The following is a 24,608-nucleotide window of genomic DNA, read 5'->3' on the forward strand; positions in this document are numbered from 1 at the left end:
GTTGAACATCTCGGGTCAAGTCATCTATCTCGATTCTATCGGCCTCTCTCTTCCTCTCTCTCTGCCCTCCCGGCTTGTACTACTACTAAAATCTGTTTCTATACTAATCGGATTGCTACACCATATCTACATAAATGTACTACACCACTGCATCCTACTGCTGCGATCGAAGTGACACAGCACGTCTGTTGACATTTGCTTCTGGAGGGGTGTTGGATGCTGTCGCGCGTTGTTGCACGTGGAGACTTTCTTAAATTACCGGTAGGTAGTTTGGTTGCGTTCTTCCTGCCTACGTCAAGCTGGAGGAAAGGGCAGGGTCCTTCTCCACGCTAATGACATCGACGCGAGATGTGGGCCACTGAGAAGCAGAGATAGCTACCGCTGCGTGAGCGCATTCGCGAAATGAAAAAGTTCACGGCTCATTCCTTCTTTGTCTTCAACTCCCACCGTGAGATCCATCTTCCCACCCTCCATAAGAAACACAGAACGCAAAGATGACTCGCTCCGAAGCCGCACCAAGCTCTCTAGCCGAGTACGAGAAGGACAAGCATTCGAGAACTTTGCCAGGCGGTAGAGCTGGGCCCAACAAGGACGGTGGTGCTGCCATCGGTGGTTCGGAGGCTTTGGGTACCGAGATTGGAGCCGAACAAGATGCTCGCCGCGAGCGTGCTCAAGCGACGCGAGAAGGCGAGTTGTTGCCTGCTATTGACGCTGGCCAGGGAACCCAGGGAGCCGGCGAGCTTGGTTTTGGACAGCAGTCCGGCTTTGAAAAAGGCATGGGCGACACTCCAAGCTTCCAACAGAGGGAGCAGGCGCAGGACAGTAAGAATTCGGAGTGGGCTTCTCACCAGCGTGAGTGATTCAGCGTTCCTAAGCTGGCGAACTTTGAAGGCGGGACAGTGCTGACGCTGCACTTTAGCCGACCTTCGCAACCTCGCCCGCAATTCTGCGGGCACATCGAACCCTCAGCAGGCTCAAAACTCGATTGTGTCGTCTGCCAATCGCCGCCCCGAGGAACTCCTAGATACTGCAGGCCGTTCCCTCGGCACAGAGAGCGGTGCTGGAGGGTACCAAGGTGGTATTCTCAATCAGGCGAATACGTCTGACGTTCCTGACCAGTGATGGCAATGTTGATCTCCTTGTTTTGAAGAGAGCAGCTGGCGGTCATCGAGTAGAAAGTCGGAGACAGTATTCTGTGACTACCCTTCAACGACGCTCTTGTAGGCTGGCTAGCTACAATAAAGTCGTCTGTATTACTCGTGGTCCGTACCCGTCCATCACAATTTATAGGGTCTCAACAGGGTTGAGGGGTCACAAGATTAGTGTCTTTCGGTCGCCTCTTCTAGCTTTGCAATTTGGCCGTTTCGATCTTTTGACCTCACCGCCATCTTCCCCACTTCACTGTCCATTGATTGAGGCACTTGCAGCTGCGCTCTCCTTGGTTCCTCCTGTGCCGCCACTGCCTGCAGCTCTTTGTCTGCCTTTCTAACCGTTGTTTCAGTCGTGCTGCCCTCCGGTTTCTTCTTGGCTTCTCTCGCAGCTTGGCTGGCCCCGGGTGGCGGCGAGTGAATCGTGTCTGTACCCTCGATGTCGAAAGCATTGCTCCTCCACTGGTTCCTCACGATTTCTTTGCGTCCCGTCTCGTCCACTTGCTTTTTTACCCACTTGACGGCATGCGATTCCTCGATTGACCTACCCACGCCCTTGATATCGGCGCCTTTGATGCCCTTGAAGTCAATCTCCAGAGTGCCGGCCTGTTCGTGGTACTTTTTTAGCAAGTCGCGCAGCTCTGCTAGCTGGCGCCTGACCTCGACGAGGTCAAGTTTGCCCTCTTCACCGTCCTTGCTAAGGCGCGCAGCCATGAGCTGAACGTCGAGTTGTTTGAGGCCAAGGGTTACTCCCTCTGCGATGAAGTGGCGAACTTTGAGAAGGATCAAATGAGAAATTAGATGAGCGTGGGCCGCACAAGGGCAAGGCTCGAGGTTAGTGAGTGTCACTCACGAATGAGCTTCGTCAGGTAGCTGCTTGCCAAGGCGCCGGCCATGGCGTGGAGGATCCGGTGATTGCTTTTGTGAACCTTGAGCTGCAGTGTCGGTAGCTTGACCTTGACCTTTCTCACGATGAAATAGTGGGGGCCGGGGTCTTTGGGAACGTCGAGATAGATGGACAGGCCAAAGTTGGCCACCAGTAGGTCAGCGATGCCTCGATCGTGAAAGGTGAAACCGAGACGCGATGTGAGGGCGAAGGCCAATTGATGAACACGCAACGACATGCCCTTGAACTTGATCTTGAGCGAATGCTCGTGTGTCGACGACTTAATCTTTTCGAAGTCGAAGTGAACATCGTTGGTCATCTTGACGTCGAGAATGTTAGGCAAAAGGTGTTTAAGCTCCAAGGCGACATTCTCGATGACAATGTCAAAGTCGGGATGAAGGTATTTGATGCGTGGAACCGGTAAGATACCAAATTTCTCGAGGAGCGCAGGTAGAATGACGCTTCTCAGCTCATACCACAGCTGCTTGCTGGGAAGTAGCTTGCCATCTTTTCCCACAAAGAGATCTTTGCTGACTTGTTTGATGTCGTTGAGGACCTTGAGCAACAGAACGTCGTTGCGAATCGACTCCACAAAAGCCTTCACTTCGCCAACGAGCTGAGATATGCGGCGACGGTAGTCCTGCTCAAGCGTGCGGAATCGTTCGATGAGATCTCGAGTTCCTTTTTCGGCTTCCACAAGCAAAACGTAGCCATCCTCGAGCAGACATCGACGTAAATGAGCATCGGCATCCTTCCAGAATGCTGCAATGTTGGGGTCCTCCTTCGCCCCAAAGGACAGCGCTCGAATCGTCTGTAGGATCGAGCGAAGCGACTGGCCATTAGAGAACTATTGAATTGGTTTAGAAAAGTCAGAAGAGAAAAGAGAGGCTATGCAATTCGAGCAGTAGGAACTCATAGCGGGGAATCAACTCACGTTTTCGAGCAATTGGATCAAGGGCTCCGAAGCTTCGCTAAGAGCGACGTCCATGGTCGTGTGCGGCATCTCCATTTTAGACTCCATGGTCGTGGCGAGCTTCTCGATACAGTCGATGAACCACACCAAGGCTTCTTTGTAGTCTTTGCTGGACTGACAGTCGATGCAGAGCTTCTTGAGTCGATTCAGCATCCGACGCTGCCTCTCCTCGGTCCATGCCTCGCTAAAATTCTTTACGACATTGTCTCTGGACTGCTGTGCGAGATCTCGAGTTGCGCCTGGTGCCAAATGAAATCTCTTGCTTCCGACTGCTACCATCTGTGCCGCATCGACCAGATCTGTTGGCATGAGCCCATTCTCAATCTCGCTAAAAGGTACAGGAGCATCATCGTTTGCCCTTGGTTGCACTTTCTCAACGTCGTGCCAGCCCACCGCCGCTTTTCCGGCCGAGGTCAACGCCCCTGTTCGAAGTTGTTGTAAAGAAGGGAAAGAGTGTCCGTTGGCGAGCTCGTCGCGAATTGCTTCGAGGGAGATCTCGGGTCCCGACAGTGTGGCCGAAAGCTGTTCGCGCAATGATGAGAGATTTTGCATCACGACGGTACCGTCTTTGGCTCCTTCATCGAGGTCTGCAGCCTTAGCTGCTCCACTACTGCCCTCTCCTTTTGCTGGTGCACTGCCCAAATTGCTGACTACGTCTCGGGTTTGTACTTTTTGCGCTTGGGAGGCGGCGAAAGCTCTGTCAGTGATGCTCTGCATGGTTCCCGTGGTACTCTTGACCTGGCCAAATTCCTGGCGAGCTTCGGCAATCGACTGCCCAGTTGACTTGTCCACCACTTCTGCGAACATATATCCGAAGTCGGCGATGATGTGACGAAGTTCGGGTTGAACGACAAGTAGTTTGGTTAGCGCCCGGAGGTGGTGAACAGCCGTGGTTGCATTAGACTTCATCGTGGCTTCGGTCTTGCGCGCTCTTTCCTTCAAGGACGGCTTCGTCTTCTTCTTTTTCTTGTCCTCCTTTGTCCTCCGCTTTGCTTCTTCATCTTTGCCGAACCGAATTCTGAGGCCGTCTTGTCCAATTTGTCCAGCCACACCGCCTGTCCTCCAGAGAAATTCTTGAAGCTCTTCGTCACCATTACGTTCCTTGATCAGGACTATGAGGTCGTCCAGGACAGTCTGCAGGTCCCCGACAAGACGGCTGGTCTGTTTTGTACCATCGCCCCTCTCTGAAGGCGGAGGGGCTAGGCTTCTAAGAAAGGCGATCGTCTGCTGATTAGTGGGAAGGGCGCCTTCTTGTAACGCTGCGAGGGCGTCGATGAGGGTCATGATTCTGGATCGCGGGGCTCTAGGCCCGTTCGTTGTCGAGTGAACCGCAACGAGGATGGATTTAGAATATAGCGGGTCGTGGGCGGGACCAAACGTTTGCAGGCAATGTGGAGAGAAAACAGGAGACGTGTTGCTCTCCTTCTTCCATGCTTCGTCAAAAGAATTTGTTCCTCCCAATTTACACGCATCGGAGGAGAAAGACTGTTCGACCCTGGTTTTGCCATACATCCTATGACGTGAGACGATGAAATGGACTAGACCCCGATAATAGGCCCCCACAAAGCGCTCTTTTTTCCTCCGCGAACCAGAGCGCTGAGGTTGGCTTCTTTGGCAGTCCTTCGAACACGTGGCCTGACAAGATCGATTTAAGCTTATTCTGTGTTGACCGAGCTGGAAGAGATCTCTCCTCACAACGTCGAGGATGGCTACGGCGCGAGCACAAGCGCTCTCCGGCACGGGAGTGCGCGTTAGAGAGCGCCATGGCGATGGTCGTGAGATTCTGACTGTCGACACACCTGGAAGCTACAGGAGATTTCTATCGGAGGAAGACGATGAGATGCCATTGACTTGGCTCAAGAGAATCCTTACCCGAACCCTTTGGACGCAGCGCTTCTTCTGGGTGCCTGCGACGCTTTTACTCGTCATTGACGCGGTATTGACCCTGATTATAGTCTTAGCAGTCAAGTGTACGTGAGTTGGTAGCGAACTTCAGGGGCCTGAGGAGCTGATTGGCCACCGCTTGCGTCCGCAGATACCGAAATCGACTTTTCGACTTACATGCAGCAGGCCGCGATCTATGCAAAGGGACAAAGAGTTTATCATCTCATCTCCGGTGACACTGGTCCTTGCGTGTAAGTTTTTGCTTGCGAAAGTCTGTGATCACAACGAATTCACCTGACCAAAGAGGTGCTCGTGCCAGCTACCCTGCCCTTCATCTTTACCTGTCATCTGCGCTGTTCCGGCTGACTCGGGGAGGCGAAGACATTCGGGTGGCGCAAATGGCCTACCTTACTCTCTATCTGATCACCGAGGTTGTCGTAATGGCCATCTATCGAGAAGCTCGAATTCCGCCAGTGGTGCTACCGCTCCTCGTCTTTTCGAAACGCCTTCACTCCATCTACGTTCTGCGCCTCTTCAACGATTGCTGGGCCATGTTCTTCTTCTACATCGGTGTTTGGCTCATGTGCCGCCGGAAATGGTCTTCTGCCAGCGTTCTTTACAGCTTGGCTCTAGGAGTCAAGATGAATATCCTCCTTTTCGCGCCAGCCATGTGCACAATCTACTACCGCGCCTTGGGCCTCAGGAGGTCCCTTGTTGAAGGCATCGTAGTCGCCTCGGTCCAGGTGAGAAGTAGATTGTTGCGGACATCTTTATCCTGTGGCGAGATACTAAGCGCAGCAAACCATTAGGCCCTTCTAGCAGCGCCATTTCTTATGCGAGATCCTCGTTCATACCTCTCGTCGGCATTCGACCTTTCGCGAGAATTTCTCTACAAGTGGACAGTCAACCTCCGATTCGTCGATGAAAAGATGTTTCTCGACAAGCGTTTTTCGGCTGGGCTCCTCTCGCTTCACCTGGGCCTTCTCACTCTGTGGTGCTCGACCCGATGGACGGGTATCAGCTCCAATGGTCTCAGATGGCTCACGGGCCACGTCAATGGAACTCCGAAAGGCGTCAAGGCCCCTAGTGCGCGTGGTAAGCAACACAGGTGCAGGAGGGACTGCTTTCGAGCAAGGTACTGACTATGTGACTATGCAGCTATTGTCACAACGCTTTTCACTAGCAATCTCATCGGCATCGCCTTTGCCCGCAGCTTGCACTATCAATTTTATTCTTGGTACGCGCACCAGTTGGCAATCCTCGTCTACCTGGCCAGGCTTCCCAATGTCATTCGGTGAGCTACGCACACGCATTGGACAATTATCTGCTTCCGGGAAAATTAACGCTGGCTGCAGCATCCTTCTGCCCATCGCCATCGAATGGACTTGGAACACGTTTCCGTCGACCACAGAGTCTTCTCTAGTCCTTCTCTTCTCCCACCTCGTCCTTTTGGCCGGCTTGTACGCATCTAAAGCAGACGATGCTCTCGCCGATGAAGTTCGGCGCGACGAAGCAGATGTTGACAAGGAGCTAGCATCCAGGTATGCTCGCAAGACCCGTCTTGGGGCCAAGGACGAAGGCTAGTGACAAATGTGTTGGTGGAATATGATATTATACATGTGTGTCGGCTTCTGACTGATTGGCTTCAAGCCCGGGGCATGAGTCCCATTACTTCACTGGCAGAGCGCAGAGAGCGGCTCCAGCCCTGGGCAGAGTCCCAGCCTCCTGCGCGAAGGTGATCTGCCATGTCGGAAAAGGAAGGCCGAGTCCATGGATCAAGGTAGCCGAGCTCGATAGCACCATTGGTTGTCCGCAGGTGCGATTGTGTGCGCACATCGAAAAGACCGCTGGCATCTGTGAGAGCGGCCAAAGGGCCTTCAAAGTCGTAGGCCATTTCAATCGTCCACATGGGCAAGCTTGCGTCATCCTCTCCCTGTGCTTTCCTCTTGTCATGACCTCGAGCAGCTGACCTAACGATGCCCGAAGCCAATTCTCTGCGCCTCTCGGCCTCCTCCTCTGCCCTTTCCTCTTGCTCTTTGGCTTCTTCTCTCCTTTTTGCATTTGCTCCCTGCCTTTGCATGACACTCTCGACCGAAAGGCCACCACGGCCTGCTAAAGCTTCGACGAGTTCGCGCTCCTCCTGCTCCTTTTCGACACGCTCACGCGCCTCTCGCTCACGGCGACGAGAAGCTTTGGCTTGTCGAGCCGACTTATCCTCTTCCTCCCGAACTCGAGCGGCCTCCGATTCGGCGACGGCAGATTTGACGTTGGTAGCAATGTTGTTGCGATTCGTCTGTTCATACCTTTCGATGCGGGCGTTGGTCTCTTGGAGATCGATATCATTGATGAGATTGAACACTGTGTGCTCTCAGACCTGTCAGCGTCGAGAAATCCAGTAAAGCATTCAATTCAACCCACTGAGACTCTCTGCTTCCTCGAGATAATCATTGTACGCCTTTAGATCGTCGAAGTCTTCTTCTCGCTTGTTGAATAGTCTCCCAATCGTCGAGCGAATGTCGACCTCGCGTTCAACGTTTAGATCCTGAAATCTTTGACCGCCGAATTGGTTCTTTCGACAGTTTCTCCCGCATTCGGGACAAGGAGCTGGTCCAAGGGAGAAGATACGATCGATGCAGGATTCACACCTTGACGTTTCGACATCATCGTATGGTCAGCAGGGGTCGGAAGCAATGGCAGTGTAGACGACACGCTTGCAACTCACATCTTGTGGTAGCAGGGTGAAACGAGCAGCCGAAGCTTAGGGTTCAAGAAGCGATCGGTCCGGCATTGTGGACACTTGTCGTCCGGCGACTAATGGAAGGAAGAAATAGGTCAGAAAGTACTTCCAACCTGTGGCTGCCTCTTCTGCTCACCGAGTATTCAGAGATACGCCTGCTGGGGTCGTTCATCTGCTTTGATCTTGAACCATTGGTGATCGAAGCCGCTCCTCCGACAAAAGGAAGACCACTTCCACCGGCGCTCGTAGCTCGATTGACAGGGTTTGTCGACGAGGTTTGTCGAGCGAGCCCGGCGCTTGCTGCTGAATTCGCCGAACTTCGACCGCGCAACGAGGTGTGAGCACCCCTTCTGGACATTGTGAATAGCCGATCAAGAGGCGTGCGGGCTCGGTGATCGTGTCTCGCTGGAGCCGCTTCTCTTTCCCCACCCTCGACTCAGCAGACAGGACACTTGGCAATGGTGGCGTTTGGCGTGTAGACATTGAAGATGCAGACGCGCAAATAAAGCTTGAGAATACTCCCGAGTCCCGTTCTTCTCCCTCCTAGCAGCTTCCTCGCTCCCTCGCTTGCACGATTACCATCCCCCCGGAAAAGTTAGATCAGCTATGGCGACTGTGTCGACAATTCAGATGCCTCAGCAGCCTTCCATCTTTCAAAAACGTAAGCCAACGATGCTTTGGGCAGAACAAAATGCTGACGCTTCGTCAAATATCAAGTGATGATGGGAGCCGCGATGGGCACGGGAGTAGGGCTAGCTATCGGGTTCATCGGTGGTTCGCTCCAGGTCCTTCGAGGTGGGGCAGGACCGGATGGACCGCTGAGGCTGCTTGGAAAGTACATGGCAACTTCTGGAGCTACATTTGGGTAAAGTCGAAAGACAGGCTGGGATTTGCTGCCGAAGCGACAGGCTAATTGAAGTTATGTCTAACTTGACCGAGGACAGTTTCTTCATGTGAGTTGGCTGAGTCGTGCTCCTCAGGGCGACGAATACATGCAGCGGGGCTCACAATAAGTCTGCATAGGTCCATTGGAACAGTCATCCGTACCGAATCGGATCTCACTCGTGAGCAAGAGGAGCAAGTGCGCCGAATCGCTCGTCTACCCGGCGGTCTGCGTATTCTCAACGAAGTCGACGCGAGAAGGGCAGCGCGGGCCGAACAGTCGTGGAACTCGAAGTGAAGCAGCCAGCGATGACGTCCATTATGCAGCACCACATGTAAAGTAATGCGGACCACACACACTAACCAATTGCCAAAGGCTCCTTGCCCCTGCTCCGTCTTTCCAAGCCTAGGGTCGCTTGAAGAGATGATTCGGTGAGAATGCTCACATTGTGCAAGGTGCGTGTGTGATGGCGTCTCCGTCACCTTCGATGAATGCTACCCCTTACCGACAGAGGCTAAGAGCCAACGTAGCTTACATATACGAGCTGGAGATTAGCCACTGCTTGCTACAGACTTTGTAAAGCGATCATTTAGAAGAAGAACTTCATACAGTAGCCCGCCTGCTCTTTGCTTCCTCGGTTATTATCTTGTGAGCCCACGTCGTAGTCCCTCTCTCGGCGGATGAGCTTTCTGACCGACGAGGCCCTCCCTACTGTCGTCAGGGCGGATCCATAAGGAGCACTGTATATGAAGCTCATAGTCGGCGCCCGCTCTTTGCAGCCGGCCTCAGAGGGCCGAAAACGTCACGGTCAAAAGGGATGCACTGCTTGTCAAGCGCGTTAGCACGATTTAAACTAAATGGTTTTAATCATGATGAAGGGATGATTCTTTTCCTTTTCAGTTACGACTGCTCAGTGTAAATCAGCGCAACATTTGCTTTGGTCACTCTCTACCCCCCATCGGATAGAGGGAACGACGAAGATGACGGCACTTGTCAGCCCGCCCGGCCCTTTGCTCATCGCGACCCACAACGCCGGCAAGCTTCGCGAATTCAGGCAGCTTCTTCATCCTCTCGGGTTCCAGGTGCTCTCTGCTGGAGATGCGAACCTCGAGGAGCCCGAAGAGACGGGAACGACTTTCGAAGCCAATGCCCAGATTAAATCGCTTGCAGCAGCTAGGGTTGCCAAGGTCGCGAGCCTCTCGGACGACTCGGGTCTCTGCGTCGATGGCCTCGAGGGTGCGCCCGGCATCTACTCGGCACGCTGGGCAGGCCCTTCGAAAGATTTTGCAAAGGCGATGGAAGACGTCAATGATCAGCTCAACGCCAAGGGCTTGATAAGGCCTGAGCAGCGCCGAGCAAAATTCGTCGCCGTCCTCAGCCTCGCTGACCCTGATGGGTCTACGACAACGGAGTTTCGAGGAGAAGTTCACGGACATATTGTCTGGCCGCCGAGGGGAAACAATGGATTCGGATACGATGCTTGCTTTCAACCGGACGACGAGATATGCCAAGGAAAGACATTTGGAGAGCTGAGCGCTGAAGAAAAACATGGCTGGGCGCCCGGAGCGCAAAGCGCCCTGAGCCATCGCGCGAGGGCGTTCAAGTTGTTCGCGAGAGATGCATTGGGCCTCAAAGACGCCTAGTGCTCTTCATTTCGCCTCGGTCCTCTTACCGTTTGCTGAAGCAGTCAGGCATTGAAGCAGAATACATCTCAAGCCCATGCTAGAAATCCTCTCGAAGTGACAGTAATCAACACTTCGTAAAATAACAAAATCTGGGAAGCGTTGCAAATTTCAGGAGGCTTGTTGAAGATGTTATTTGGGAAGCGCTGCAAATTTCATGAGGCTGGTTGAAGACATCTACATCCGCTCCTAGCACATCAAGAGATGAGAAATAGAAAGAAGGTGGGTATCGCAGACGGAACCGTCATTGCGCCCTTTACTTGCCAGCCCCGGTCGCGCCTTGGACCGCTCCCTTGGCCTGAGCGGCAGCAGAATTGGTCTGTTCTTGAACCTGGCCGGCAGCCTGGCCGGCTTGCTTGGACACGTCCGAGGCAGCATTCGATGCATCCTTTTGAGCGCCGCTAATGATGCCGGCGGCCTGGTCAACGACGTTGGAGGCAGTGTTGCGGGCTTGGTCAACATAAGACTGCGCCTGGTCGCTGGCTTCTTGGGGCTGGGCACAACATTTTCGAAATGAGCAGCGGTTCAACAACGGCAGGGTCACAAGGCTGTCTCCTCACCTTGATGTACTCATTGGCCTGGTTTAGTACGTTTCCGACCAACTCCCTAGCCTGTTGAGCGAGGTCGCCAAGCGACTGCTGAGCTTGCTGAGCCTGTTGAGAACCCTACAAATAAAGCGGTGGCTCGTCAGGGCTCGGTTCAGAGAAAGGAGAGTGCTGGTGACTCACCTCTTTGCTAGCGCTGTTGGCAATGTTGGAGGCGTCTTTGCCCGCCTGGTCGGCAGCCTTGGAAGCTTGATCGACAGCCTGAGAGGCTTGGTTGCCAGCGTCCTGAGCACCCTTCTGAGCGCCACCCAAGATGCCCTGCGCTTGTTGCTGAGCGTATGCGAGAGTGTCGCTGGCGAGCTTCGTTCCCTGTTCATAGAGACTCTGTAGAACAAAAGAAAAGAGTAAGTGAAAGCGAATCACGCCAGACCTGCCTCGAAATTACCCACCTGGCCCTGCTTCTGCGCCTCGGTTGCGGCATTGGAAGCCGTCTTCTGAGCGTCGGCAGCCGCCTGGCTTGCCTGGTCCTGGAGATTCTGAGCAGAGGACATGCTGATGGATGGGCTATCGAGGTGGATGGAAAGAGAGGTGAAGATCGATACAGGTGGTGGCGGAATGAAGGAAGGGTGCCAGGTAGGGCACGTTTATTTGAGTTCCTCTGTATCTCCTCTGCGCGGTGACGCCATCGGCCAGCCCAATTTTCGAACGAAGCGTCATCAGCTAGGGCAAACACGAAAAGCACTTCAAACAACGGACAGTAAACGCGACATAGAAGAATGACACCGGAGGCAGGCCACAGAGGGACAGCTGGTGTCCGGAGCGTCTACGAAGATAGGGCCCGCTCTGCTGCGGCCACATGTCTTTCTTCGCTCGCGCCCCTCCCTCGGAGGCTCCCCAGTGGCCCTCCTGACAACGAATGGGGCTTAGACAAGGACAAGGAGGGCCAGGTAGATGCATCACTCCAGGTGAGTGGGAGGCTTCAGACGATCTCAGTCTGTCTCCGCGGCAAATGACGAGTGCTCTGCAGGCCAAGCTGGCGCATTTCCACACGCTCAAGGCTCAAGGGATGCACTTCAATGCTTCGCTCTCGCGCAATCGAGCTTTTCGCAATCCACACATATACGCCAAACTCGTCGACTGGGTCGCCGTTGATGAGACAGCAAGCGCTTATCCGGTCATGGCCGGTAAGGTAGACTACAAGGAAGACAACGATGCAACCGACTCAGACTTGATATGGCCTGCAAGCACGCCGGCAAGACGAGAGCTTCAAATGCAGGGTGGGAAGACTCACATCGCTCAGCTACAACGGGCTAAACACGATGCGGCCGAGGCTAGAAAAGGCCTTGGCAAACGGTCCAACATCGACTTCGTCCAATCTTCTAGCACAGAAGGGCGCGCAAATGAGAGGAAAGACACAACCCAGCAGCCGAAGCGGAGGAAAGGGCAAAGCCGGTGAGCGTCGGTTGGGGCATGCGCGAACACAATCTCTGCGGCGTCTATGAGCGAGTTTCCCCCTGCCTTGGACTTCGCCATGTCATTTCGCTTGAACTTCTACCTGAGCCTGTTTCTCGTGAGTATCTCTGTCATCTTAAGACTTTGCTAGTCCTCCATTCTGGTGATAGTGTAGATGCAGCCGTGTAGTAGAGCAGTAGAGCAGTAGTCTGTGCTCCCGGAAGCCAACTCAAGCAAATGCCTTCGCGCCAACGACGCGTGAAAATTGACCTCGCTGAGCGAACTCCAAGGGAAAATCTCCAAAAGCGGGGATGAGCAAAAGGGCAACTTTCAACAAGCAGTCCAGCCCCACTCAGCCTCACTCTTGCTTTTCTACTTAGTGTTGTCAACCTTCTTCTTTTCCCTCTCCTCTACGCGCTCACGCCCGAAGAAAAGAGCTGAACCTTCTTGCTTTTCGGCTGTCGCCCTTCCGGCTCATATCGCTTGGCCAGCCTTGATCGCCATGTCGAAGCCCACTTTCCGCCCTTATCCCGAACCAGGCGCCGAAGTCAAAGGTCAATTTCGGCTGTTTCGCTTTCTCTCCGAAACGATTCGCCATGGCGGATTCCACTTCACCACACTCATGCCACATATCATTATTCCTGTCTACGTGGCGTACATGATCCTCAAGCGCATGGGGCTGTGGACCGACGGTATGGACACGTTTGTCGAAGGACTTCTCATACCCGCGCTCCAGGGCCTCGCCATTGGCGGCATCATCGGCACGACCTACCTTCGATTTAGTTTGACGGGAAGGAAAATCAAGAGCAAGAGGGACGAAGGGGCAGCGACGAGCGAAGAGGATGCCGGACAGCATCGAGTCGAGGTCACCTTCTGGGCTTTCATCTATCTGCTCGTCATTACGTGAGTACTGCCTTCTTCCCTTTCTTCGCTCTTGAGGTCGATGGCTGACGGACATTCTAAATTTGCCGCAAAGGTTGATTTGGAACAATTTGCCAGCAGCTGACGGACCAGGCTTCACAGCTCTGAAGCGTCTGGGAGCCAAGGTCGGCATGGACTTCTCACCAAAGAAGCCTGCTTTTGAGCTGGGCATTTAGTTCTAACTCGTGCCAAACCTATGTACTCCTTAGATGGGCCCCCTTTAGATGATTGCCGACGTTCGCTATGGGCGCTCGCAGAATGGCCGGATTAATCAGAGCGCCCCTCCTCGATGTATGCTACTTGTCCAATTCGGATCGCAAACTTTGCACCATTGGCTGTTCATTGTGTGGGTGAGGCGTCGTGGTGCACCTCTATTTTAGGATCGCTGTGAACCCTCTATTATCAGACAAATAAAAGCCATTACTAGACTAACAATCTTGAGGCTTAAAATTTGTAAGCTGCCGTCCAAGCTGCACAGTCGTAGATCACTTTCATCACTTCCATGTATTCCTCACTGACACGCCTTGCGTCTCCGGCCAGCACTTCTTCGCGCGATGTAGGTCTTGCAGCTGCATCTCTCTTACCACCGCTACCGCTATACCGCCGCTTGCTTCGCGCACACCGAAGCCTCCCGAACCTCGAGATGCGGACCCTGGGAGATACATACGTCAAGGACGAATTCCGGCGGCACAGATCAATCGAGAATCCGCTTCAAATAGTTGGCTTCTTGACCCAATGGAAGCTCTACCTTGATGGGATCGAGAAAGATGGACAAGGATACAAAGGCAGAAAGATCGATACGGCACAATTCGAAAAGGTGATTGAAAAGGTGCGGCTCGCTCATGCTTTGATAGGCTGACAGCAGCGAGAGAAGTTGTCCGAGGAGCAGCTCTACCAGCTCCACGAGCTCATGACAGTTACTAGAACGCTCTTTGATCCGGCAAAGGCCGAGTCTCAACCGCCAGGCGGCCAGAAGGCTGTGCAGGAAGCTGTCGACGATGCACTACAGAAAATTGTAGAAGATAGAAAGGCGAGAAGTGGGAAGGGAGAGTGAATCCCGGACTGAATGAATGTAAGACTAGCTTAATGCTGCATAAGTGCAATCCATCTCAGTATCTTCGCAAACCATTTCGATGCTTGAGTGTCGGAGACTGTAAATGATCTCGTCATTCGGTGTGTGCAACTTGATAGACCTGATCACATGTACCTCTTCCGTCCGCTCTCTCTGCACCACAAAAGGCTCGAGACAGGGTCTACCAAATTCATGCATCAGAGTGGCTCAACTTTGACTCGGAACCGCTCGAGGAGAGATGGTGCTTTTGAGATGATTTGTTAGAAGCTCCGACAGAGAGTATGAACCCTGACATGCTCATAGAAGATTTACAGACATCAGGTTGGGCAACTTGGTGTGACTGAGGCCAAAGCCGTCCTGTCGACGTTACACAGACATCACTCCTATTCCTGATATTGGCTATTTTGGGGCCCTGGGTCAACAGTGTTGGCGAAAATTCCTCTATTTCTTCTATCTAAAAGGATATTTCGAGGACTGTTATGTTTTTTTGTCCTAACTTAATCATTTTTTGAGTAATTTTCATCTTGGACAACCCTTAAATCGCGTGAATGAACAGTTTTTTTTTCTTGCTGCATCATTGATGAAAAGCTAAAATTGCAGAATTGTCGCTGTGACCTAGTTAGTAGTTAGCAGATCTGCGTATTTAGGTCAGTCACGGCAATGTGGATCGAGAATAAAAAACCGCACTTTGAGTTGATGTCTCCATCATCACTTCCATGAAGAGAAGATGCACTGGAACGTTGAGGCCATCAGAGCCGCTGACAACATTCACGCTGGGTTGGTCTCGACACCGTCAGCCATTGAGCACAGAGTCGAGCAATACCTCAGCTGCAACAGCAAGTACCGCGTCTGTTCTATTGCAGACAAAAGGCATACCGACAGCCGAATGAAGGGTTGCTTTAGAATGCACATCATCGCAAGCTCTCACAGTGCGTATCAGCGAATGGCACGAGAGCTCATTGCTCGGGAAATTTGCATGCTCGTCCAGAGACTGTCGATGGATTTACGCTTCTGACTCCCGGTCACACTGCTCACAAGAATATCTGGGCAAGGGTAAAAGTGGAGGCCTGAGCGCAACGACGCACGTGTTCGAGTGAAAATCTCAAGTGAATAACGCCCGGACCACGTCGCACAGCAACGAGATCACGACGAGCAAATGGCGCAACACCTCATGGTGGACGAGTCAGGGCCTGTGAGGTCCATTTTGGACACGGACTTGTACGTGAGTAGGCTGGATCTCTTGAGTCTTGTTTTTGGTCGGCACCTGACGTTCACCTCGACAGAAACTGACGATGCAGCAGGCCGTGCTTAAGCACTACAAGGAAGCTCAAGTCACATGTAGGTGTTGTCACGGCGCTACCGGGCACACAGCTTTAGTGCTCCAACTGATGCTCCTCCAGACCAATTTACCAATCGATCAAAAGACATGAAGTTCACTAGGGAATGCGTAGATCGAATTCGAGAGCATATTAATGGTGAGACAAAGGCTTGTATTTCTTCTGATTCGCTCACTCAGTCGCACTTTCAATGTCTTAGCCCTGTCGGAGCTGTACCTGACTACAGAGGAGCTGGAATGGTTGAAGAAGACCTGTCCGTACCTACAACCAGCCTACCTCTCCTTTTTGTCCTCATTCCGATTCCGACCCCAAGATCAAGTAACGGCCAGCTTTGTCCCCGACCCCGACTGCGATGGCATGGGCAGTGTGGAATGGGGTCAACTGGAGCTGGTCGCTCAAGGAAATTGGTGCGAAGTTATCTTATATGAAGTTCCGCTGATGGCTATCGTCAGCGAAATGTACTTTCTTTTCGTGGAGAAGAAATGGTCACTTGTTGGCCAACGGGCATTGGCAGCCGACAAGGCGCGCAAGCTCGTCGGCGCCGGTATCCGATTCTCTGAATTTGGCACCAGACGACGCAGATCCTACCTGACACACAAGACTGTCATGCAAGGTCTCATGCAGGGCGAAAAGGAGGCGCTCGAGTCCGACGGCAAGGGAAAGGTGGTCGGCACGTCTAACGTTCACTTTGCTAGGATGTTCAATCTAGCACCCGTCGGGACCGTGGCGCATGAATGGACGATGGCTATCGCGGCTCTCGAAGGGTACGATCGTGCCAATTTGCGCTCTCTGGAAGCATGGGATGCCGTCTATTCGCCGCCGAGTTTTGAGCCTGGAAGTCCGGCGCATGATCTCACAATCGCCCTGACCGACACTTTCAGCACGCGCGTCTTCTTCGACGACCTCCTCAGCAGCCAGAAAGGCAGGGAGATAGCGAAGAGATGGAAAGGGTTGAGACAAGATTCAGGAGATAGCAAGCTTTTTGCTACAAACGCAAAAAATGTCTACGAGGGTCTCGGCGTCGATCCAAAGGAGAAGGTGGTCATCTTCTCAGACAGTTGGTATCTTCTCATTTCCTTCTTTTCCACAATACCTTGATCACTCACGCTGGGGATGTTCCTCCAGGCCTCAACGTCGAGAAGTGCATCAACCTGGCAAAGTTCTCAAATGCAATTGGCATTGGTTGCTCCTTCGGTGTCGGAACCGACTTTACCAATGATTTTCAGTGTCAAATGGAAGGCCCAACCTCATCGCACGAAGCGGATATCGACGACGTGTCCATCCTCAAGAGTCAACGTGGCAAGTCAAAGGCGCTCAACATGGTCATCAAGCTTCGAAGCATCAATGGACGAAATGCGGTCAAGATTTCCGATGATTTAACCAAGAATACGGGCGACGCAGAAGAAGTGGCTATGTGCAAGCGTAGATTTGGTATCGACGAAGCTCAAGAAAACGTGGAGGATGCCTGAATTAGATACATTGTAGATCGTGCTTCTCGCGCTTTGTGAACGATAAGAGGTATCCTGATCGCCTCACTTGCATGTGCAAATCTGCAAGGTCAGAGAAGCATTGAGGATGAGACTAGACACGCTTAGATGCGCAACACGGACGAAAGCGCCAATGCCGAATCCCGCAAAATCCAATTTGGCTGGAAAAAAGGTGAATATTACTCAAGTCCACCGACTGCGACCTGTAGAAGGATGGGGGCATCTTCTAAAGACAAGCGAGACATATACTATCGCTTGTGTAAAGCTGAAGGCTTTCGTGCTCGATCGGCCTACAAGGTTCGTCTTCACAAGCTCCTGACCGCGTACAGACGTTGACACTTCCATTAGCTCATCCACCTCAATGAAATTTACGGATTCTTAGACGAAAAGCCATCGAGGGTGATCGACCTCTGTGCTGCCCCCGGGTCTTGGTCTCAGGTTCTGTCCAAAGCATTATCAAAATCGGGCTCCCGAATCGTGGCCGTCGATTTGCAAGCAATGGCGCCTCTTGAGGGTGTCAAACAGATCACTGGCGATATCACCTCGGGTCAGACAGCTGAAGCCGTCATTCGAGCCCTTGCGGGGAGCGGTAGTACCGCAAACAGAGCCGAGGCGCAGTTGATCGTGTGCGATGGAGCTCCCGATGTGACCGGACTTCATACACTCGACGAGTACCTTCAATCCCAGCTCCTGGTCTCCGCCTTGACAATCACAGTTCGTTTGCTCTGCATAGGCGGAACTTTTATCGCTAAGATCTTTTGTCGCCGAGGAGACCAACAAGACACAAGCAGTGCCTTAGCCTGCCAGCTTCGAACTTTGTTCGAGCATGTGGACATCGTCAAGCCGAGGAGTAGCAGGAAGAGTAGCATGGAGCACTTCGTTGTCTGCCGAGGCTTCAAGGGCGAACGCATGCTCGAAAGTCATCCATATTTCGGGCTTTCAGGCTTCGCTGCCTTCGGTGACTTGGCCGTGCCAGGGTAGAAGAAGTTTCTCGTCATCAATGCCAAATCAAGTTGTACAATGCGTGGCACCTCAATATCCTGCTGATCAAGTTCGTGCTGTAAGGACTGCAAAGCTACGTTATCGTGCTTCAGATATCTTCGACTATACAGCACTCATGTCCTGACGGCAGGAGCACGATCTTTGCCAAGGACTGGCTTTCGTCCGGATTCCCGCTTCCTGGCTTCGTGACGAAACTTCCACTGAACCTTTACACAAATTGAAGAAGTAGTTTCTCCCTCACGTTCGTCCGTTGGAGGTTCGAAATCTGCCCTCACAGCGACCTTGCCACCCGCTAGGTGGTCAAATGTCAAATACTTTCCATGAAAGCTCCGAAGATGGAAACCCGGGAGGTCAGGACTCTTGACCAGTGTCCACTCTTCTTGCGGTCCTCTGGCTTCTGACGAGGCGCCAACGGAACCACTACGCTCAGCTGCAAGAAATTTGCCCTCTGCGGATCGAAGTGTATATCGAGGTGCTTCTGCTGGTGTGTCTAGAATCCGTGTGGCGACCCAGACTTGCATCACGTCTCGCGGTTCCAACTGCTGCTCATCGGCGACCTCCAGCTGAACAACTTCCGCATCTTGAAGCTCGTCGTCAGCTTTTAAGAGGGCGTCTTCCTTGCTCAATTGTTCGGCCGCCTGTACGCGCTGGGCATCAACGCGCTGCAGTGTTGAGTTGAGAGCTAGGCAGAAGGCATCACCCTCTGAGGCATGCGCGGAAGGGGTGAAGGAACGTTGGACAAGGAAAGCAGGCCCTGCGAGGTCCGTTACCTTCTCGACTTCGACCCAGGCTAAGTCTAAGCCGTTAGATAACAGCTGCTTCCTAGGGAACGTTCGGCGTAGCGCCCTCACCTTGCTCGTTGCCTCCGTATGCGTCGGCGTCTGACTCGTCATCGTCATTGGTGCTTTTCTTTCTCTTCTTCCTCCGTTTTTCGTCATCGGTCCTCTTCCTTTTTTGCTTCTTCTCGATTTAGGCAATGTTGTGGTAGCGGTCAGCTTCCGCCCATCGGGGCACTGTCGCTGTCTCACATCGCTATGCTCACCTTTTCACCCTTGAAACGCAGACGCATACTCTTACCGGACGACATGCTTAACCCTCTCAGGCCGCAGACGCGGTCTTCTGGTACGATGAGCTCCACATACTGTATATTGCTCAGTTGAATCAAGTAGTTCTGGTTCCTGTCGTTTCTTGTCCTGAGTCTGACGCATAATTCACACCATATGCACATGTGAATATGTCACGATTTGTCGAATTCAGTCACTGCAATTGCAAGCATCAACACTCCTTAAGTGCGTGACAGTAAACAAGTGATGATGTCGACATGATCTTTAGTAGTATTTATCAACTTTGCAAGGAAGTCATGGCTCTGTCAATCGTCCCATCGTTCATAAGCGTGGTCTGCTCTACTACCTCCAAACAGGAAGCCGTCACGCATCTCGCGTAATTTTTTCAGCCGTCTTTCCAACTGGCCAGCGTATTGCGTCACGGCTTCTTCGATAGCTCGGCTTGCAATGCGTCCATATGAGCCGCTATTGCTCCTCCTTTCGGCCTCTCGTATCGCTTTGCGGCTCTCCTTTACGATCGGCAGCTTAGACAGTTCGCGCATGGCTCTGTGTTCCCAATGCGCGTATCTGTGAAGAATAGCAGCCCTCCTCGCACAGTGCGAACCGAGGAAGAAAACCTGGGTATCTATCGTTGACAACGTAAAAGTTAGTGCTCGTGAGGACGGCCTACATGAGTGATCGCATCGCAAAGCTCACCATGCTCATCGCGTGCTTGATGGCGCTCATCTTCAGCCCCCGTCGACCGATCTGAAGACGAAGAATCGCTACTACCCCGCCTCTCGAGGCTCTCGTCGTGGTATAGAGGACCCCAAAATAAAAATTGCGAGTCGCATACCTGGCTCTTACGATGGCAAGCCGCACAGCCCACTGTGTGTCTCCGGTCCTTCGCACGAACAGGTCTTCGCTCGAAAAAGGGATAGCGTTTAAGGTACCAGGTGAACTGACGCCGCTGCGAATAGATATATAGGTCAAGGCCAGCACAAGGAGTGTGAGGGAACGTTCTGCTCAAAATACTCACCATGTCCTGAGAGAGAATTTGATTCGAGTCCTCCTTCATCTTGTCTTTCAGCTCCCACCTTGACTGCGTGAGAGCTTTCCTCCTGTCCCTGGAAATGCCCTCGAAGCTGTCGAGGATTTGTGAGGCCATCCATCGAACCCATTCGTCGCACTGGTTCCGCAGCGTCAATCGCGGCCCTAGGCCTAGTGCAATCAGTGCTTCAGACGTCGATGTCGACGTCACCGTCGCGACTTGGCTATGTGGTGGTGAGCCTCTGCGCTTGCCTCCTGAAGAGCTAGCACTTTTGGCGAGACGCTGTGCAGGGTGTTTGCTGGCATCTTCGGCCTCAAAATCTTCTGCGATGAGATGGTCGGATAAGGACGCGTTTGATGACGGTCCAGATGACGTAGAATCGTCGTCTGAGCACGAAGTCGACGTGCCGGCTTCGCTACCATTGTGAGACTCCATTTCACGCACCAATCCATCAGCAACTTCCTCCCTCTTCTTTCTGAATCTTGCCAAAAGTCTAGCCCTTCGCATTCTTTCCCTTGCCCCACCTGTCGACCGGACAAAAGCGTCCTGATTGAGATCTTGCGCCAAGTCGTCCTGTTCATCAATGTCATCTTTGTCGCCTTCGTTATTGCCAGAAGGAATACCCTTCAGGTGCTTATTGTAGTTCTTCGTGTGCTTGATTTGACCGGTCTTCCTCTGGTCCTCGCTCCCATCACCCTTTCGCTTTTTCCTACCTGCACTGTCCAAAGCCTCTTCCTTGACAGTCCCCTTCTCTCTGCCCCTTACTACTCCTAGGGCTCTTTCGATACGATCGGGTTGCCTTGAGTAAAGCGTGCTCTGCCTGTTCTTCGCATTCTCCCTTGGACGATCTAGAACGTAAGCGAATGGTTCGGGCTCAGTGAAAGGACGGATGATGTCGTTCGCAATGTCGCTATTCTCCTCATCGCTCTCGAGCGCTCCTCGGAAAAGGTTATCTCGAAGAGACGGATTGAGGAATTCTGCGTCAGGTCTGGACGGATGGGCGGTAAAGGGTAATGTATCCGATCCATTCAGCGTTGACGAGTCAGGATTTGTCAAGTGCGGAGAAATGTGGCGCAATGACGATGAGGGAGAATGTTCTTCGACATCTATCGTCGCTGCTATAGTCGTTGCTGACTTGGAGTCTCCTTTGGCCCCTTCCTCGGAACATTGCGTTCGCTCGCCCACTACCTCCTTTTTCTTTTGCCATCTTCTGTCGTTGGACTGCGTGGAACCAAGTTCGCTCCCTTGTTTCCTTCGATTCACGATTCCATCTACGCCAGAAGCGCTCGGTATTTGCAGAAGATGAGCGCTTGCAGGTAGCGGGCTCGCGGACAGCGGAGTCTTTGCCACAAAGGCCGGAGATGCTGCTGCTGCTGGCCGCGTTGATGGCTCGATCCAGACACTCGGATTTCCGTCACTACCGCCCAGGCCAACGTGATCATAGTCAAAGGAGTGAACGAAGTATTCTTCGCGAACATGGTCGAATGGATCTCGCCAGGGTAGCTCTCCGCGAACATCAACGTCATCGTCATCCCGCTGCTCCACCTCGTCTTGAATGCCGCCTTTGCCTTCTTCCTCCTTGGTTGCAGATTCGTCTGAATGCGGCAGCTGTCTATTACCAGGTCTCATCCTGGCCCCTTTCATGCCTCTCTCCGCTTTGGGGCTGCTACAGCCTCCTAGCCTGCTCTGTGTCGATGGCTTCGCACGAACAGCCTTCTCCGCATCAATGCGAGCACCCGTCCCTGAAGATTTGGCTGCCCTCTTTGGCCGGTCTACCATCGCCACTCGGCCTGTTGTCGCGCGTAGCGAGAAGCCTGGAGCTCTTATGGGGCCAGAGTCGAGGAGGAAAGAGGGATTGTGTTCGGCAAGCTTGGTCACTCGGCGCGTAACCCAAATAAAAAATAAAAAATAAAAAATAAAAATAAGAAGAGAGCAGCCGTCCCTCCACAAACGCAGGAAGTCGCGTTGGGCATCTAGGACCAGTACTACATCTTCTACTACTACCTCCTTCTTTTCTTCTTCCTTGAGAGCCGGCGCCACCTTCAGCGCACAGGAGTATGCCACCGCGACTGACGCCGAGTCAGCGACAGGTCATGTCTCTCTACCGCAAAGGGCTTCGATCCATCCGTGACAAGCCCGAGGTGGGTGCTGCCAACTTTTTTGCTTCACCGCCCCTCTGATTTTCTCTTGCATTTAATCTCTCTCATGGCAGGGCTCACAGCCTGCATTCCTCCTCTACCTTCGCCACTTCTTCAAACATCCATCTATGGGTGGTGGAGTGTCTCGCCGGGACTTTGCAGCGGTGGACTACATGGTCAGGCGATGTGAGAGGATGCTCGAGAGTATCTTTACCAACGTCACCGTCAAAGCAGTCACTGTTCCACAGGGTGCGATCGATGAGGTCAAGGCTAGTGCGAGAATACTCAAGAGCGGACAATTTGTACATGGTCAAGGGAGGAAATAGAGCTATTGAGGAGAGCCCGGACTGTAAGCGAAGGGTTCCAATTTCTTCTTAATTCGGCGCACCTACCGGGAAGAGAAATGCTAATATAACGGAGCTCGTCACTGGAACTTAACAGGCCGGACTGACGCTTCGGGTGATACTCTCATGTCCTAGTCTGCTGGCTGGCATCAACAGATAAGGTCGTCGTTTTGCTGCTTTCACCCATTTTATGGGCAAGCTCCCCTTCGATGATGTGTTCCGCCTGCCAGAGGCTTTGGACGAAATCATGGCCAATGTCAAATTTGATACCTTGTGGATTGTGACCGTGCCAGTCTTCGTACCAGCTCTTGTCTGCTTCTGGATGAACGCCCACGAGTCCTACGTAGCCCGCACCGTAAGGGACAATGACGGAGCAAGGATCGCCCGTGTATCTGCATCAGGAAACATAAGGCCTGTTGTCAATCATGTGTTTCTTCGAAGGCGTCCTCTAGCGGCATCTTCTGCAGGCGCCTTCTGCTCACGTATAGCGACCGAGGACAAAAGCGCCAACGGGTAGCGTGCTCTCGTCGAGGTGGATTTGACCCCCATCTTGGAAACTGTCATGAGTCTTTGAGAAATTGTGCGGCTAATGACCGTCTATGCAGGCAGTCAGCTCACTATTGCCATCGATTGTCCTCGCTTGTGCCGCGTTTCGGCCCAGTGTGGAAGGTCCAGTCGGTCAAGATGATCGTATCTTCATCACCCTTGATCTGTGCCCCCTTCTCGAACCTCTCCGAAGAGACGTAGCTCCCTCGAGGCAAGAGTTGAAAGAAGGTTTGATTGCTGCCTTGCCCCTGCGCAAGGAAGGCACCCATGCAGAAGCCCGCGTACCGGCCACCATTTCTGACGAACTCCTGAATTTCCTTGGTATAATGTGCCACCTTTAAGTAATCGGCGTCTTGGTCGTCTGTCGAGAATGCTCCGCATCAGCATTTAGACATGGTGGCAAGTCTGCAGATGTGAACGTAGGGGAGAGGGGGGGACTCAAAATGCTCACCACCACCGCCGGGCCAGGCGAAAAGATCGAGGTGGTTCAGGGTTTGCGCATTGATGTCATGAGTCTCGGTGGGACCAAGATAGTGGACCCTGAAGTTGGCCGGTGACTTCCTCAGCAACTCTGCCACGCTTTCAGAGCACCCATCGCAGGCAATCGGGCCTCGATACACGGCCGCCACAGGTCGCTCCAGGTCCTTGCCCCTGTTGCAGAGGTGGCGGCCCCTGCCTACCATCTTTGCTTGTTGTACGGCTCGCTGGCCGTGCAGAAGTGCAATACGTGATCTTGATGCTGAGCTCGATGTACTGGCCTGAATCGTGGAGAGGAATGTGATAGCTACTACCAGTAGCAGTAGGGATGGATATGCACGCATGGTAGGGCGGGCGGGCGGGCGTTAACAGACGTTAGTTTGCTCTCCTTCTGAACCGATACTCGGATATAGCTCACAGACCTATCTCCCCAATACTCGCCTTATATAGTATTGAACTTGAACGAGCTGCTAGAATCTGCCCAACACTCGCCTCAAATACTCCGGCCGACAAACCTCGCAAGGAGGGGGAGGAGGACGAGGACGAATGGATCTTGCTAAAGCGAGAGTAGCTATTTGTGTGCCGAATTTAGCAATAAACTATCCGTACCGTTCATTTAACGACCAAAGCGCTTCGCTCGGATCTGCGGTGTGCAAGTCATCTTGCAGCGCCAGCTGGGCAAGGTCGGAAAGAGCGTTGCACGCACCAGTACTTATACACATCCTTCCTCGCTGATCTAGGTACTCCTAACTATTTTGCCAAGCAGACAAGGTGGCTCAAGACAAGTCTTCGAAAAGCCCCTTGGCGCCCCGTTTGGGATAGGCTGTCCGGGACGACACGATCGCACTTGTCTGTAAGTGTGGTGCTTCAGAAGCCGGTTCGGCATCGATTGCTTGCTAAAGACAAGTGCACCGCACGACCCGCCGGCCGCAATTTGCCATATTTGTTAAGAATAGATCCCATTGCGTCCTCTTTTTCGCTGTGCTGGTTGTGTCTATTG

At 52.8% G+C, this 24,608-nt stretch overlaps 15 protein-coding genes across 15 annotated transcripts; 10 read left to right on the forward strand and 5 right to left on the reverse strand.

Annotated features, from left to right (window-relative positions):
- The first annotated feature begins 333 nt into the window (after positions 1-333).
- On the forward strand, positions 334-1,370 carry FA10DRAFT_266072 (hypothetical protein). The gene is made up of 2 exons (XM_025521345.1): positions 334-852; positions 920-1,370. Exons 1-2 carry the CDS (start codon positions 495-497, stop codon positions 1,120-1,122), a joined length of 561 nt encoding a protein of 186 aa, XP_025379480.1. The 5' UTR covers positions 334-494; the 3' UTR covers positions 1,123-1,370.
- FA10DRAFT_285166 (hypothetical protein) lies at positions 1,320-4,291 on the reverse strand (the record flags this gene model as incomplete). Its single annotated transcript, XM_025523969.1, has 3 exons — positions 1,320-1,921; positions 2,002-2,881; positions 2,969-4,291. The coding sequence occupies 3 exons, from the start codon at positions 4,289-4,291 to the stop codon at positions 1,320-1,322; spliced, it is 2,805 nt and encodes a 934-aa protein (XP_025379481.1).
- Positions 4,292-4,712: 421 nt separating this feature from the next.
- Positions 4,713-6,475, forward strand: FA10DRAFT_259503 (glycosyltransferase family 58 protein; the record flags this gene model as incomplete). Its single annotated transcript, XM_025519973.1, has 6 exons — positions 4,713-4,977; positions 5,043-5,142; positions 5,196-5,634; positions 5,701-5,986; positions 6,050-6,185; positions 6,247-6,475. 6 exons carry the CDS (start codon positions 4,713-4,715, stop codon positions 6,473-6,475), a joined length of 1,455 nt encoding a protein of 484 aa, XP_025379482.1.
- FA10DRAFT_266074 (CDK-activating kinase assembly factor) lies at positions 6,296-8,098 on the reverse strand. Its single transcript, XM_025521346.1, has 4 exons — positions 7,765-8,098; positions 7,614-7,702; positions 7,310-7,536; positions 6,296-7,249 (listed from the first exon to the last, which is right to left on the reverse strand). Exons 1-4 carry the CDS (start codon positions 7,984-7,986, stop codon positions 6,537-6,539), a joined length of 1,251 nt encoding a protein of 416 aa, XP_025379483.1. The 5' UTR covers positions 7,987-8,098; the 3' UTR covers positions 6,296-6,536.
- A 92-nt stretch (positions 8,099-8,190) lies between these two features.
- Positions 8,191-8,954, forward strand: FA10DRAFT_88998 (hypothetical protein). The gene is made up of 4 exons (XM_025525757.1): positions 8,191-8,222; positions 8,346-8,493; positions 8,573-8,581; positions 8,652-8,954. Coding segments are annotated over exons 1-4 (315 nt in total). The 5' UTR covers positions 8,191-8,221; the 3' UTR covers positions 8,809-8,954.
- Positions 8,955-9,151: 197 nt separating this feature from the next.
- On the forward strand, positions 9,152-10,268 carry FA10DRAFT_89233 (Ham1-like protein). The gene is made up of 2 exons (XM_025525758.1): positions 9,152-9,159; positions 9,233-10,268. The coding sequence occupies exon 2, from the start codon at positions 9,492-9,494 to the stop codon at positions 10,152-10,154; it is 663 nt and encodes a 220-aa protein (XP_025379485.1). The 5' UTR covers positions 9,152-9,159; positions 9,233-9,491; the 3' UTR covers positions 10,155-10,268.
- Positions 10,240-11,414, reverse strand: FA10DRAFT_266076 (hypothetical protein). The gene is made up of 4 exons (XM_025521347.1): positions 11,188-11,414; positions 10,922-11,122; positions 10,754-10,858; positions 10,240-10,686 (listed from the first exon to the last, which is right to left on the reverse strand). The coding sequence occupies exons 1-4, from the start codon at positions 11,287-11,289 to the stop codon at positions 10,450-10,452; spliced, it is 645 nt and encodes a 214-aa protein (XP_025379486.1). The 5' UTR covers positions 11,290-11,414; the 3' UTR covers positions 10,240-10,449.
- Positions 11,415-11,747: 333 nt separating this feature from the next.
- Positions 11,748-12,194, forward strand: FA10DRAFT_228402 (hypothetical protein; the record flags this gene model as incomplete). Its single annotated transcript, XM_025518747.1, has 1 exon — positions 11,748-12,194. The coding sequence occupies one exon, from the start codon at positions 11,748-11,750 to the stop codon at positions 12,192-12,194; it is 447 nt and encodes a 148-aa protein (XP_025379487.1).
- Positions 12,195-12,692: 498 nt separating this feature from the next.
- Positions 12,693-13,287, forward strand: FA10DRAFT_259506 (hypothetical protein; the record flags this gene model as incomplete). The annotated part of the gene is made up of 2 exons (XM_025519974.1): positions 12,693-13,093; positions 13,167-13,287. 2 exons carry the CDS (start codon positions 12,693-12,695, stop codon positions 13,285-13,287), a joined length of 522 nt encoding a protein of 173 aa, XP_025379488.1.
- Positions 13,288-13,606: 319 nt separating this feature from the next.
- On the forward strand, positions 13,607-14,194 carry FA10DRAFT_266078 (ACN9-domain-containing protein). Its single transcript, XM_025521348.1, has 2 exons — positions 13,607-13,928; positions 13,986-14,194. Exons 1-2 carry the CDS (start codon positions 13,614-13,616, stop codon positions 14,163-14,165), a joined length of 495 nt encoding a protein of 164 aa, XP_025379489.1. The 5' UTR covers positions 13,607-13,613; the 3' UTR covers positions 14,166-14,194.
- Positions 14,195-15,354: 1,160 nt separating this feature from the next.
- On the forward strand, positions 15,355-16,989 carry FA10DRAFT_271559 (nicotinate phosphoribosyltransferase; the record flags this gene model as incomplete). The annotated part of the gene is made up of 5 exons (XM_025523103.1): positions 15,355-15,405; positions 15,467-15,521; positions 15,608-15,658; positions 15,720-16,577; positions 16,646-16,989. The coding sequence occupies 5 exons, from the start codon at positions 15,355-15,357 to the stop codon at positions 16,987-16,989; spliced, it is 1,359 nt and encodes a 452-aa protein (XP_025379490.1).
- A 231-nt stretch (positions 16,990-17,220) lies between these two features.
- FA10DRAFT_224322 (ribosomal RNA methyltransferase) lies at positions 17,221-17,904 on the forward strand (the record flags this gene model as incomplete). The annotated part of the gene is made up of 2 exons (XM_025518605.1): positions 17,221-17,304; positions 17,356-17,904. Coding segments are annotated over 2 exons (633 nt in total), but the record flags the coding sequence as incomplete, so codon positions are not given.
- A 151-nt stretch (positions 17,905-18,055) lies between these two features.
- Positions 18,056-19,175, reverse strand: FA10DRAFT_89341 (hypothetical protein). The gene is made up of 3 exons (XM_025525759.1): positions 19,052-19,175; positions 18,861-18,969; positions 18,056-18,799 (listed from the first exon to the last, which is right to left on the reverse strand). The coding sequence occupies exons 1-3, from the start codon at positions 19,094-19,096 to the stop codon at positions 18,123-18,125; spliced, it is 831 nt and encodes a 276-aa protein (XP_025379492.1). The 5' UTR covers positions 19,097-19,175; the 3' UTR covers positions 18,056-18,122.
- A 2,909-nt stretch (positions 19,176-22,084) lies between these two features.
- Positions 22,085-22,864, forward strand: FA10DRAFT_266081 (hypothetical protein). The gene is made up of 2 exons (XM_025521349.1): positions 22,085-22,244; positions 22,316-22,864. The coding sequence occupies exons 1-2, from the start codon at positions 22,197-22,199 to the stop codon at positions 22,565-22,567; spliced, it is 300 nt and encodes a 99-aa protein (XP_025379493.1). The 5' UTR covers positions 22,085-22,196; the 3' UTR covers positions 22,568-22,864.
- On the reverse strand, positions 22,671-24,114 carry FA10DRAFT_89483 (hypothetical protein). The gene is made up of 5 exons (XM_025525760.1): positions 24,050-24,114; positions 23,583-23,915; positions 23,204-23,492; positions 23,068-23,142; positions 22,671-22,977 (listed from the first exon to the last, which is right to left on the reverse strand). Exons 2-5 carry the CDS (start codon positions 23,812-23,814, stop codon positions 22,710-22,712), a joined length of 864 nt encoding a protein of 287 aa, XP_025379494.1. The 5' UTR covers positions 23,815-23,915; positions 24,050-24,114; the 3' UTR covers positions 22,671-22,709.
- Positions 24,115-24,608: the final 494 nt, after the last annotated feature.

This window comes from Acaromyces ingoldii (genome assembly GCF_003144295.1).
Source record: "Acaromyces ingoldii strain MCA 4198 unplaced genomic scaffold FA10scaffold_2, whole genome shotgun sequence".
NCBI classification, from domain to species: domain Eukaryota; kingdom Fungi; phylum Basidiomycota; class Exobasidiomycetes; order Exobasidiales; family Cryptobasidiaceae; genus Acaromyces; species Acaromyces ingoldii.

Coding starts and splice junctions, on each gene's coding strand:
- FA10DRAFT_266072 (XM_025521345.1), top strand. CDS start 495: ATGACTCGCTCCGAAGCCGCACCAAGCTCTCTAGCCGAGTACGAGAAG. Junction 853..919: donor GGAGTGGGCTTCTCACCAGC/GTGAGTGATTCA, acceptor GCTGCACTTTAG/CCGACCTTCGCAACCTCGCC.
- FA10DRAFT_266074 (XM_025521346.1), bottom strand. CDS start 7,986: ATGTCCAGAAGGGGTGCTCACACCTCGTTGCGCGGTCGAAGTTCGGCG. Junction 7,537..7,613: donor TCACCCTGCTACCACAAGAT/GTGAGTTGCAAG, acceptor CGAAACGTCAAG/GTGTGAATCCTGCATCGATC. Junction 7,250..7,309: donor CGAGGAAGCAGAGAGTCTCA/GTGGGTTGAATT, acceptor GAGAGCACACAG/TGTTCAATCTCATCAATGAT.
- FA10DRAFT_89233 (XM_025525758.1), top strand. CDS start 9,492: ATGACGGCACTTGTCAGCCCGCCCGGCCCTTTGCTCATCGCGACCCAC.
- FA10DRAFT_266076 (XM_025521347.1), bottom strand. CDS start 11,289: ATGTCCTCTGCTCAGAATCTCCAGGACCAGGCAAGCCAGGCGGCTGCC. Junction 11,123..11,187: donor AGGCGCAGAAGCAGGGCCAG/GTGGGTAATTTC, acceptor TTTGTTCTACAG/AGTCTCTATGAACAGGGAAC. Junction 10,859..10,921: donor CCAACAGCGCTAGCAAAGAG/GTGAGTCACCAG, acceptor CTTTATTTGTAG/GGTTCTCAACAGGCTCAGCA.
- FA10DRAFT_266078 (XM_025521348.1), top strand. CDS start 13,614: ATGTATTCCTCACTGACACGCCTTGCGTCTCCGGCCAGCACTTCTTCG. Junction 13,929..13,985: donor ATACGGCACAATTCGAAAAG/GTGATTGAAAAG, acceptor CAGCGAGAGAAG/TTGTCCGAGGAGCAGCTCTA.
- FA10DRAFT_89341 (XM_025525759.1), bottom strand. CDS start 19,096: ATGTCGTCCGGTAAGAGTATGCGTCTGCGTTTCAAGGGTGAAAAG. Junction 18,970..19,051: donor TGCGTTTCAAGGGTGAAAAG/GTGAGCATAGCG, acceptor TAAATCGAGAAG/AAGCAAAAAAGGAAGAGGAC. Junction 18,800..18,860: donor ATACGGAGGCAACGAGCAAG/GTGAGGGCGCTA, acceptor GCTTAGACTTAG/CCTGGGTCGAAGTCGAGAAG.
- FA10DRAFT_266081 (XM_025521349.1), top strand. CDS start 22,197: ATGTCTCTCTACCGCAAAGGGCTTCGATCCATCCGTGACAAGCCCGAG. Junction 22,245..22,315: donor CCATCCGTGACAAGCCCGAG/GTGGGTGCTGCC, acceptor CTCTCATGGCAG/GGCTCACAGCCTGCATTCCT.
- FA10DRAFT_89483 (XM_025525760.1), bottom strand. CDS start 23,814: ATGGTAGGCAGGGGCCGCCACCTCTGCAACAGGGGCAAGGACCTGGAG. Junction 23,493..23,582: donor CGCCTGGCCCGGCGGTGGTG/GTGAGCATTTTG, acceptor CATTCTCGACAG/ACGACCAAGACGCCGATTAC. Junction 22,978..23,067: donor TTTGTCCTCGGTCGCTATAC/GTGAGCAGAAGG, acceptor TTCCTGATGCAG/ATACACGGGCGATCCTTGCT.